The sequence below is a fragment of the Priapulus caudatus genome, unplaced genomic scaffold (assembly GCF_000485595.1).
Source record: "Priapulus caudatus unplaced genomic scaffold, Priapulus_caudatus-5.0.1 Scaffold628, whole genome shotgun sequence".
Lineage (NCBI taxonomy): Eukaryota > Metazoa > Priapulida > Priapulimorpha > Priapulimorphida > Priapulidae > Priapulus > Priapulus caudatus.
Genome location: NW_014577689.1, coordinates 139,705 through 152,001, shown reverse-complemented (window position 1 = coordinate 152,001; position 12,297 = coordinate 139,705). Strand labels below are relative to the sequence as shown.

The following is a 12,297-nucleotide window of genomic DNA, read 5'->3' as shown; positions in this document are numbered from 1 at the left end:
ATGCAATATCTTCTTCCTATATCTTAAGAGAGGTCTACTGATGGAATGTTATCACATAGATCTATGCTAGAATACCTCCTCTCCATTTCAAAAGTATAATTTTTGCTAAATATTGATCTTCTCGGGAGATATTGCGCATGCGTGAGCACCGTTTTAGGCGTACAGTACTGACTTTAGAAAACTGGATAATATACCTTGTTGAGAGATAGGGAGTGAGTGAGAGAGAGAGAGAGAGAGAGAGAGAGAGAGAGAGAGAGAGAGAGAGAGAGAGAGAGAGAGAGAGAGAGAGAGAGAGTGGGGGACTGAGGAAAGGCAGCAGGGAAGAGAGCTGAGGGTTGGTGGAACAAGAATGCGGCTGTGCGAGGGACAATGGAGGGACGGGCAAGGACGGGAGCGGGTGAAGTAGGAGTTATACACCCTATACAGGCTAGAGCGCTCTACTAATTATAAACACAGGTCTACTGATAATAATTTATCACAGATATCTATGATGAGATGCCATCTGACCATATTAAATGCATATTCATCGCAGAATATATCTCCTCTGGTGAGATAATACGTATGCGCTAACACAGTAACGTAGCCAGATTGTGCACTGAATGGTATATAGAACGGGCACCATACATGCAATATCTTCTTCCTATATCTTAAGAGAGGTCTACTGATGGAATGTTATCATATAGATCTATGCTAGAATACCTCATCTCCATATTAAATGCATATTTTTCGCAAAATATTGTTCTTCTCGGGAGATATTGCGCATGCGCGAGCACCGTTTCAGGCGTGCAGTACGGACTTTAGAAAACTGCATAAAATAGTTTAATTGTTGAGAGATTAGGAGAGAGAGGGGGAGAGACTGAGGGAAGGCAGCAGGAAGATAGCTGAGGGATGGTGGAACAAGAATGAGGCTGAGCAAGGGCAATGAAGAAACGAGCAAGGACGGGAGGGGGAGTACGAGTTTTGCACCCTACATGCTAGAACTAAATATATAATTTAAGGAGCTGAGAACAATATATACATGCATTGCATTATGTATATGAACCTATATATATATATATATATATATTGTTCTCAGCAGAGCACGCATATCATATGATAACATAGTTACGGAGGACCGGGCAGAGAAATACATACATATCCATATACATAGGATATGTATATATATATGTATCAGGAGCAGGATATATGTATAGAATATAAATGTATAGAATATATGTATGTATCATCTATTATTATTCACTCCTGTATGCATTTATATAGGACCGGGTAGAACCGGACAGAGGCGTATATAGAGACTCTATATTATCAAGGGACCATAACAGAAAATTTCCCAATATATTTATACGGCTCTGCATGGGCCCTGAGTGGGCCGAGCACCGGGCGACAAATAGCGCCTCTACCGGAAAATTTCTTTCCTTCCGATTGGTTCGCTAATCGAAACGGCACGTCGTAGAATAGGAATCAAGAAAGCATATTTAGAATTATTTAACTTATATATATATTCTGATTTTACGATTTTATGATATAGAAAAATATCGAATATATTTCCGTACATAATCTCATTAATTGATCCTGAAAATTGTTGTATAAAAACAACAGGCTTGGTAATAAGTGAACGAGTTATTCGGCGTGTTCCAGCCAAAATATGCGGGAAACAGAAAGTTGATTTGATTTTCCAAGTGCCAGTGGAAAGCTTCGCGTATTTTCATATATATTACGAATGGATTTGTCAATACCGGAAAATCTTGTGCCGTTTGCTACGTCTACTGCACGGAAGGAACACGTTCGAAAAGATCAAGGTGGCTATGATTATGATAGTACGGACACTGATCAGATCTAACCTCAGGCTCAGTCATGATTTGTTTACCTCTTTACTGGAATTGTTTACTGCTGGAATTATTTAGTTTCACTGATACTAACAGTAACACTAACAGTACTAGCTATTAGGCTAAACTTGTATCACATGTATACATAGGTATGTTCGTATACAGTCACAGTGTACACGATAGTAATGCTCATAGTCATAGCTAGGGTCTATGTCCCACAGGGCAGAAGAGGGCCGAGAGAGAGAGAGAGAGAGTGGGGGACTGAGGAAAGGCAGCAGGGAAGAGAGCTGCCGGAGTGGTGGAACAAGAATGAGGCTGAGCGAGGAACAACGCAGGAACGGGAAAGGGCAGGAAGGGAAGTACGAGTTTGCACCCTACCGGCTAGGACACTCTCCTAATTATGAATACAGATCTATTAATAATAATTTATCACAAATATCTATGCTAAGATAGCCCCTGACCATATTAAATGCATATTCATTACAGAATATAACTCCTCTAGAGAGATAATGGGTATGCGCTACCACAGTAACGTAGCCACATTCTATACTGACTGGTATAGACAGCGCGCACCATACATGCAATATCTTCTTTCTATATCTTAAGAGAGGTCTACTGATGGAATGTTATCATATAGATCTATGCTAGACTACCTCCTCTCCATATTAAATGCATAATTTTCGCAAAATAATATTCTTTGCGGGAGATATTGCGCATGCGCGAGCACTGTCTCGGGCGTGCACTACGGACTTTAGAAAACTGAATAATATAGATTAATTGTTGAGAGATAGGGAGAGAGAGGGGGCGAGACTGAGGGAAGACAGCAGGGAAGATAGCTGAGGGGTGGTGGAACAAGAATGCGGCTGAGCGAGGGACAATGGAGGAACCGGCAAGGACGGGAGCGGGTGAAGTCCGAGTTTTACACCCTACAGGCTAGGGCGCTCTACTAATTATAAACACAGGGCTACTAATAATAATTTATCACAGATACCTATGCTGAGATACCCATCGACCATATTAAACGCATGTTCATCACAGAATATATTTCCTCTGGTGTGATAATACGTATGCGCTAACACAGTAACGTAGCCAGATTGTGCACTGACTGGTATATAGAACGGGCACCATAAATGCAATAGCTTCTTCCTATATCTTAAGAGAGGTCTACTGATGAAATGTTATTATATAGATCTATGCTAGAATACCTCCTATCCATTTCAAATGCATAATTTTCGCAAAATATTGTTCTTCTTGGGAGATATTGCGCATGCGCGAGCACCGTTTCAGGCGTGCAGTACGGAATTTAGAAAACTGCATAATATAGCTTAATTGTTGAGAAATTGGGAGAGAGAGGGGGAGAGACTGAGGGAAGGCAGCAGGGAAGATAGCTGCGGGGTGGTGGAACAAGAATGCGGCTGAGCGAGGAACAATAGAGGAACGGGCAAGGACGGGAGCGGGTGAAGTAGGAGTTTTACACCCTACAGACTAGGGCACTCTACGAATTATAAACACAGGTCTACTGATAATAATCTATCACAGGTATCTATGCTGAGATACCCCCTGACCATATTAAATGCATATTCATCACAAATTATATCTCCTCGGGTGAGATAATACGTATGCGGTAACACAGTATTGTAGCCAGATTGTGCACAGACTGGTATATACGGCGGGCACCGTACATGCTATTGTAACGTGGTGTGTAGTTCGAACGTAGACAGTAGACCAGATTAGAAGCGGTTACCAATATAGTTTATTCTAAATACACACTCATGACACAGTGAAACCCGTGCATCACATACCGATTCGAGGCGGCCGTCGTCTGTTTACTCTGGTCATTTTTACAACTGTTCTGTCTCTGCTAGAGTTAATCTGTTTACGACCGAGTTGGCCTTCTATTGTCACTACTGTCTCCTCCTGGTTTGATTAATGTGTTCTGTGACCCTTTCCGACTGTCTCTGTAAACCTACATTTCTGATTTATTCAAATTGTCAATGTCTCTATGTCTATGTTCGAACTCTGTATTAATTACACTATATCTTCTTCCTATATCTTAAGAGAGGTCTACGGATGGAATTTTATCACATAGATCTATGCTAGAATACTTCCTCTCCTTTTCAAATGCATAATTTTCGCAAAATATTGTTTTTCTCGAGAGATATTGCGCATGCGCGAGCACCGTTTCAGACGTACAGTACGGACGTTAGAAAACTGCATAATATAATTTGTTGAGAGATAGGGAGAGAGAGAGAGAGAGAGAGAGAGAGAGAGAGAGAGATAGAATGAGAGACTGAGGGAAGCAGCAGGGAAGATATGCGAATGGTGTGTGAAACAGAATGCGGCTGAGCGAGGACAATGGAGGAAGGCGCAAGGACGGTGAGCGGCTGAAGTAGGGAGTTTAACCCCTAAAAGCTAGGGGCGCTCTACCTAAATTATAAACCAAGTTCTACTGATAATAAGTTTATCACAGATATATCTATTGCTGACATACCCCCTTGCCCATATTAAGATGCATATTCATCACAGAAATATCTCTCTGTGGATCATACGTATGCGCTAACACAGTAACGTAGCTGGATTGTGCACTGGACTGGTATACACAATTCGCGGCCCACCATAAATGCACATATCTTCTTTAATATATCTCAGAGACGTCTGACTATGATGGAATTTTGATTCATATGCATCTATGTAGCATACGCTCATCTCAATATAAATGCGCATATTTTTTCGCAAAATATTGTTCGATCTCCGCGAGGATACTTGCGCCTGCGCGAGCACCGTTTCAGGCGTGCCAGTGACGGACTTAGTAAAACTGCATAAAATAGTTTATTCTGAGAGATTAGGAGAGAGAGGGAGAGCGACCTGAGGAAGGCAGCAGGGCAGATAGCTGAGGGATGTGCGAACAAGAATTGAGGCTGAGCAAGAGCAATGAAGAAACGAGCTCAAGGACGGGAGGGGCGAGTACGAGTTTTGCACCCTACTGCTAGAACTAAATATTAATTTAAGGAGCTGAGAACAATAATATACATGAATATGCATTTGTATATGAACATTATATATATATATATATATATATTGTTTTCAGCAGAGCACGTATATCATATGATAACATAGTTACGAGGACCGCGCGAGAGAAAATACATACAGTATCATATACATAGGAGATGTATATATAATATTATGTATCAGGAGCAGGATACTATGTATAGGATTAATGTATAGAATATATGTATGTATGATCTATTATTATTCACTCCTGTATGCATTTATATAGGACCGGGTAGAACCGGGCAGAGACGTATATAGAGATTCTATATTATCAAGGGACCATAACAGAAAATTCCCCAATATATTTATACGGCTCTGCATGGGCCCTGAGTGGGCCGAGCACCGGGCGACAAATAGCGCCTCTACCGGAAAATTTCTTTCCTTCCGATTGGTTCGCTAATCGAAACGGCACGTCGTAGAATAGGAATCAAGAAAGCATATTTAGAATTATTTAACTTATATATATATTCTGATTTTACGATTTTATGATATAGAAAAATATCGAATATATTTCTGTACATAATCTCATTAATTGATCCTAAAAATTGTTGTATAAAAGCAACATGCTTGGTAATAAGTGAACGAGTTATTCGGCGTGTTCCAGCCAAAATATGCGGGAAACAGAAAGTTGATTTGATTTTCCAAGTGCCAGTGGAAAGTTTCGCGTATTTTCATATATATTACGAATGGATTTGTCAATACCGGAAAATCTTGTGCCGTTTGCTACGTCTACTGCACGGAAGGAACACGTTCGAAAAGATCAAGGTGGCTATGATTATGATAGTACGGACACTGATCAGATCTAACCTCAGGCTCAGTCATGATTTGTTTACCTCTTTACTGGAATTGTTTACTGCTGGAATTATTTAGTTTCACTGATACTAACAGTAACACTAACAGTACTAGATATTAGGCTAAACTTGTATCACATGTATACATAGGTATGTTCGTATACAGTCACAGTGTACACGATAGTAATGCTCATAGTCTGAGTCGTACATAGTCATAGCGAGGGTCTATGTCCCACAGGGTACTGCCGGAACGTACCCTGGTAACTATGGTTAGGGTTAGGGACTTTGGGTTAGGGTTAGGGAGTAGGCGTAGGCGACTCCCTAGACTCGTTAGTGGAGTAGGCGAGGTACGGTTCGGCATAAATTATTAGATAGTACCAGGGTACGTTCCGGCAGTACCCTGGGGGACATAGACCCTCTCAGCGATAGTAATAATACAGTAATGATTGACTATGTGACAGATATTAATTAAAGGTTGCAGACTCGCAATAGTAGTTAGTACATCAGGTCATCACTCATCAGTATTGTTCTTAAGTTGAGGTAAATTTTAAACACATTACTTGTGTTTGTCTTGTTAATCTGTATCAATGTGTATGGTGCTATGTGGCAGAGCAGGCAAGGCTACATACTGCACATTCCTGGTGGTGGGGGGGGGGGTGTCACTGGCATACTAAAATGCCAAGTGGTACCCATGCTCGTCAAAGCATCTCAAAATTGGACCGTAAATATGTGCGTATTCAGCAGTACAATTTTCACCCCTTATTGGCGTAAGATAATTAATCTAAATCTTACCCCTAAATGCTGTAAGACAGTAAAACGGACCCCCAAATGGCTTAGCACAATAAATTGGTCCCTTAATCATCTTAATTTTGTAATGACAATTTTCTTACTCAATAGGTATTATAGAGGTATGCACTGGAAGCTATATTGATTCATTTCTTCATTTTGGTTTATTATGGCCAAAAATATGGGGGAAAAAGTGACCTTAAACGTTGAAGACTGGTTGAAATGTCGACCCTAAATGTCGAAGGTTAACCTGAAAAGTACCCCTTTTTCTATAGACGGCGTCGACGCTACAGGGTCAAAATCCGACCCTTTGTCGACGTTTTCTCTGCCGAGCTTGCATACCAAGTAATATTCTGAGTGACCCCTTCCCCGGGCATACATTGTCCCATAAAGAAGCTGGAAAGTATTTTAGGGTTTCTCATGGTTTGATAGCTAAGATACCATCTCACACTTGACGTACAGGTATTGTCATGAATAATTTATCATTATTTTCCTCTCTTATAATGCAGCAACGTGCCAGTTTAATGCTGGAGATGGCAACACCTTCATAGATGAATATGATGATGTTGAGAGCATATTAAGCATCAAATTTGGTGCTGAAGATCTTCAATCTTTGGATGCTGATCTGCAGCTTAGTGACTTCTGTGACGATGAAGAAGAGGGAGAGCTGGGAGCGAAGGATCCTAATTCTGTCAGTCATGCTAGAACTGACACAGCTAAAGTTTCACCTCGACAAGAGCGAGGAACCTATCAATGTACATGCGATTAGTTGATCATTTTTTTCACATGTTTTCTATCATGATGAAGTAGGTTCTGTTACTGTTTTACTCATGTAACATGCATATATATGTAACTTCTAAATATGGTATTTTTAATACTGACTGAAATGCATAGTCAGGTGTGGATTGTAACCCACTGTTTCTCGGTTGGATTTGCATGTCTATATTTAAAGTAAATCTTCATGTTTATACAGAAACAAAAAAATTGACAGTACTAGTAACCGGGAGTTTTTTCATAATGTTTACATTGTTCTCATCATATTTATTGAAATATCTTTTACTTTTTGAAAGCTGAGACACAGAAGAAAGGGAGTGAGTCAGAGCTGACAATTCTTTCACCAGAGTCAATGCTTGTAAGTGCTTATCTATTATAATTGTTGTCGAATAAGGATGTCGAATAATCTGTTTCGATTTAGAATAATGTGTTTTAAATCAAAAAGTGATGCAAGCATCAGGGTGCGAAATTAACGGATGTCCGGAGTCAAATACTCCCTGATTTACTGCCGGACTCCCTGATTTGACATATGCAGGAGTCCATGTGATTCCCTGAATATTTTGCCATACTAACTAGTTTGTTCCAGAGCACGGCCTTGTGGAATTACCGTATTTTTTCAGCGAATGTCCAAAGAAAATTTGGCAGACGTGCAACCGCATGAATCTTCAAAATAAGCACATGCGTTATTGTTAATATTAATTTGAACTTTAGACTGCGGACTCCCTCATTTTGCCGCGGACTCCCTCTTTTTGAGGGCAGGGAGTCCCGTTGGACTCGCTTGTTCAAAAGTTTATTTCTACCCCTGAAGCATGATGTGCATCTAGATGCCCTGTGCAAAGTGGAACATGTGTTGGTAAAATACAATTGCAACTGTTTTTACAGGTAGACGAATTTGATATTACATTATCCGAACCTAGTGATCCACCAAGATTAGCACAAATCCAAGAAAGACCAAATCACATCGATAAACAAAATGGAGTTAGGGTTCAGAGCGAAAGCACACCTGCCTTTATTGAAGTGGCAGCTACCGATCACCAAACACCAACCATTCAGCTGGACTGTCCAACAGAAGAGACAGAAGCGAGCGCAGTCAACATCAAAGACATTGCAGACCGATTGAAAATGCTCGTGAATCTAGGTAGTGGCACAACCCAGAGTCCAGCTTACAGTCAGAAGAGTCAGGTGCTTAATCTATCGACTATTGCCGAGGAAGACACACGCAACCTGAGCAGGGGTACAGATCTCGGCACAAAGAGCTTCACAGGGCAGCAAGGATTGCTTGTGGTGGCGCGAGGAGAGAGTGATGATGCAGGCGTACCACACGTGAAGATCACAGAGGCCACGTATAACAGCAGTTCTCACGGTGTAGGTAGTAGCACGCTGGGCAGCGAATTGCACAGCAGTATCGATGGAACGTCGCTGACGAAAAAGAGAAATGTCGTGCGCCTTAGTGTTCCGTCGTCTGGCCATTCCAGCAGAGATTTCTCTCTAGCAGACACCCAGAGCAGTTCTGTGCAGCAACTCCAGAAAGGAAGTGACGACTCTCGGAATTTCTATGAAAAAGACCCAGCCGTTAATCCATTTGGCAGCTTCAGTGTTACTGCAAGCAAAAGTCCGACTAGCTTCGGTGTTGGAGAAGGTTTCCAGACACCGTGTAACGGCTTCCGTGGGTTCAATAGCCAGGAGACATCCTTTGCAGCAGCGGACATTGGCTCGCAGGCCAAAGAAGATTTCTTTGATTCGAGTGAGTTGCTACTTTGGATTACTAAACTAAGATACTATTACTAAAGATAGTACGCTGTGTGGATCAGTGTGTTAGCCAGAGACCCGTCTACCCGTCTTTTGGACGGCCTATTCTTGGATGAGACGGATGAAATTTGATAGAGACGGCACGAGGGTGGCCCAATTTTATATATTTAACACCTTTTTATAAGTGACAACACTACTTATAAGAATATAAAATCATATCAGATTCCTGTCTTTTTGGCATTTCAGACTAAATTGCCTCTATTTTAAGATAAAGCCCTCCCCCCTAGGGTGCTTCACGCCCGCAGCATCCTCGCTTTGCTCAGATGGTGAGACTCCCTGATTTTATTTCCTGGCTAACACCCTGGTGTAGATCACTTATAAATGTTAATCTCAGTATATTTCATGTATTCGGCTCCAAGCGGGAAGGAAATGGCTTTAAGTTTAACTTCCCAACAAAGGAAGCTGATTTTGAAAGTCATCCCATTTCAGATATTCGCTGTTGGTTGATTGATAACAAAAAAAACACAAACGGTTTTAGGAACAAACTTTCGTGGTGGAAATCGCGCTTAACTTTGCGGTGGGAGCTGATATCGAAAATTTCTCATCGCTTTTCAGAAGCCGGGCGTCAGTTGATCGATAAAGACGAGGAAGCGCTTGGCAAAGCGAACCAGTTAGAGCGCAGCCTGGCACCTGGCGCCGAACTGAGCACCGGCGGGTTGTCGCACGATTCCTGGGGACTACCAAAGGAGAATACGTTTATGAGTAAGCCGTCGTGGATGTCGGGGAAAACAGATAAGACCTACTCGAGGATTTCCATCGGCAATTTCATGAGAGGCCGCAGTGAGCCACTGGGCAGCCTGGATAGAACAGACCAGGAAACGGTGAGTCGGGGTTTCAAATTAGCAGTAGTCCATTAGTGCGAAACTACCAGATTCACTCTCAGATGATCACTTTTCAGTAGTAACTAGTCCATCTAAATATGGTTAATTTAGCACTCTGGTGAGTAGAGGCCATTTAGTAAATTGTGGTATGCGAATGCCAACGTGTGCTGTACGCAGAAATTGATTAGTGGATTTTGTAAGTATCCTGCACAATATCATAAATTAATGTAATTAGTAATTCTGCAACGGTACACTGAAGAAGAGAATGATTGTTTCATCCTGTTTGTTTAAATGTGAAGCTTGGGTGAAGTTACACAAAAGATCCACTAGCCTGCACAAGTTCAATTAACAACACTTCTTTGTGCAAAATTGAGTGTTCAAATGTGAACCTAGCTACTGTTAGATAAAATAGTATCTTGTTATGTTACAATTAGAGCACTCGGAGAGCACAGACCTCCGCCAAGGCAGCTGAATTCTCTCAATGTGATTTTTTTTATTAATTAATTAATTAATTAAGTGGAAAAATTAATTAATTAATTAATTAATTAATTGGATCCGGATTAGTGCGAGCGTGCAGGAGGACTGTGGTTGCCCCTTAGCCTGTGGTTGCGTGTTTGTAAGTCTACAGCCAGCGCACCTAGCGGAAGTGAACTGAAACGTGCATGGTAACACACAAACCAACACTCAAAAACTCACGGGTGAAAACATAACCCCCGCCATGCCCCTGGCGGAGGTAATTACCAGGGTATAACATGTGATGCATTGCTGTGATAATCGGAATGAGGGACTAAGAAATGTTACTTTGATTAAGTATGAAAATATTCCCATGGAATTATTGTTCAAATTAAAGCTACTATGTGTATGATCAAACGCAGTATGTGAAATTATAACGTTTCATATTTTTTAGCCTACCCTTGGCCTAGCAGACACACTAATCACACCTCCACGCTATAAGCCGTATAAACTACTTGATGCTTCACCAGGATCAGACTCCGATAGTAGCGGTGATAAACACACAGGTATGTTCTTAACTTTTTATCCATGTGCACCAGCAATTATGATTTTAAGGAGATAATGTAAATCTAATGATATCACCCACTTGCTTACGTAATTTTGTTTCTGCAAAAATTCTAATCGTGTGCAGAATTAGGTCAAACAGGTTCATGTCTTGTACTTTCTTGTTTTCTATTTACACCTGATTGACGTATTCATTTCTGCTAAATTCACAGTATTGCTAAGATGATCACCGCGATGTTTACTGAGGCAGTTGTTTATACTAAATGAAAGCAATTGCAACGAGAAGCATGTTCAAATCTATGCATTGTCTTCCTTAAACCACAATTAAAAAAATATTTGTTTTCCCTCACCCGAACCAGGCTGAAAAGTTGGGGTAGGTAGGTAGGCTTTTTTGACGTTAAAAAAAAAAAAAATTAAGCATGGTGTTGACATGCTCGGGTGTGCTTGTGTGGAGATACCATTTATGTTGAATGTTTATTTTGCTTAGTACATATAATGTATTGCCTACAGATTTATGTAATGTACAGTGATTCAATTTGTAAAAAAAAGAATCGGAAAGATCAATAAAAAATTTTGAGTCGGCCCTTTTGTGGCGGGTCGGTCGGGTGAGGGCAAACAAGCAATATTTTTATTATGGCCTAAAGGAAATCAATTGCAACGAGAAACACGTTCAAATCTCCACATTGTCTTCCTTAGCTGTCTAACCTAATCGCATGAACCCTCGAGCGAATCGCTCGTGATTTCCCGTCTCGCAGACTCGCCTTACAAGCCGATCCCTGAGACGAATGACCCCTGCGCCTCGCGCAACCACGCCAACGCCGACGTCTCGGACTCGGACGAGACGAGTTTCCGAGACATGGCGCCGAGGGACATTGTTGCTGAGGTTCTGAGGGAGCTGGAGTGCGAGTCCGGGGCGAGAGATGAGTCGACGACCCGGCTCAAGATCGCGCGCTACAACAATGTTCTGAGCACCTTGAAGAAGCAAGACCGTGCCCGTCTCGACGCCGATGCCGCACATCGCACGGATGCTGGCAGTGGCGGCCCGTATCGCACGGATGCTGGCAGTGGCGGCCCACATCGCACAGATGCTGGCAGTGGCGGCCCACATCTCACAGATGCTCCTGGCAGCGGCGGCCTGTATCGCACGGATGCTCCTGGCAGTGGCGGCCCACATCGCACGGATGCTGGCAGTGGCGGCCCGTATCGCACGGATGCTCTTGGCAGTGGCAGCCCACATCTCACAGATGCTGCTGGCAGTGGCGGCCCACATCGCACGTATGCTCCTGGCAGTGGCGGCCCACATCTCACAGATGTTGCTGGCAGTGGCGGCCCATATCGCACGTATGCTCCTGGCAGTGGCGGCCCATATCGCATGGATGCTGCTGGCAGTGGCGGCCCATATCGCATGGATGCTGCTGGCAA

General features: G+C 42.2%; 1 protein-coding gene across 3 annotated transcripts in view; it reads left to right on the top strand.

The window, feature by feature from the left end:
- Positions 1 to 1,655: 1,655 nt before the first annotated feature.
- The window catches only part of LOC106812264 (dentin sialophosphoprotein-like), a 13,787-nt gene continuing 3,145 nt past the window's right edge, over positions 1,656 to 12,297 (top strand). Inside the window, exons 1-8 of one of the 3 annotated variants that reach the window (XM_014816096.1) lie at positions 5,466 to 5,642; positions 6,964 to 7,209; positions 7,525 to 7,586; positions 8,111 to 8,972; positions 9,593 to 9,858; positions 10,766 to 10,877; positions 11,631 to 11,891; positions 12,048 to 12,296. In XM_014816096.1, coding sequence (XP_014671582.1) covers positions 5,564 to 5,642; positions 6,964 to 7,209; positions 7,525 to 7,586; positions 8,111 to 8,972; positions 9,593 to 9,858; positions 10,766 to 10,877; positions 11,631 to 11,891; positions 12,048 to 12,296 — 2,137 coding nt within the window. In that variant the 5' untranslated portion in view covers positions 5,466 to 5,563. Of the gene's footprint in view, positions 1,800 to 5,465; positions 5,643 to 6,963; positions 7,210 to 7,524; positions 7,587 to 8,110; positions 8,973 to 9,592; positions 9,859 to 10,765; positions 10,878 to 11,630; position 12,297 lie in introns of those variants that run through there. The other 2 variants (XM_014816095.1, XM_014816094.1) reach the window with 2 other exon arrangements.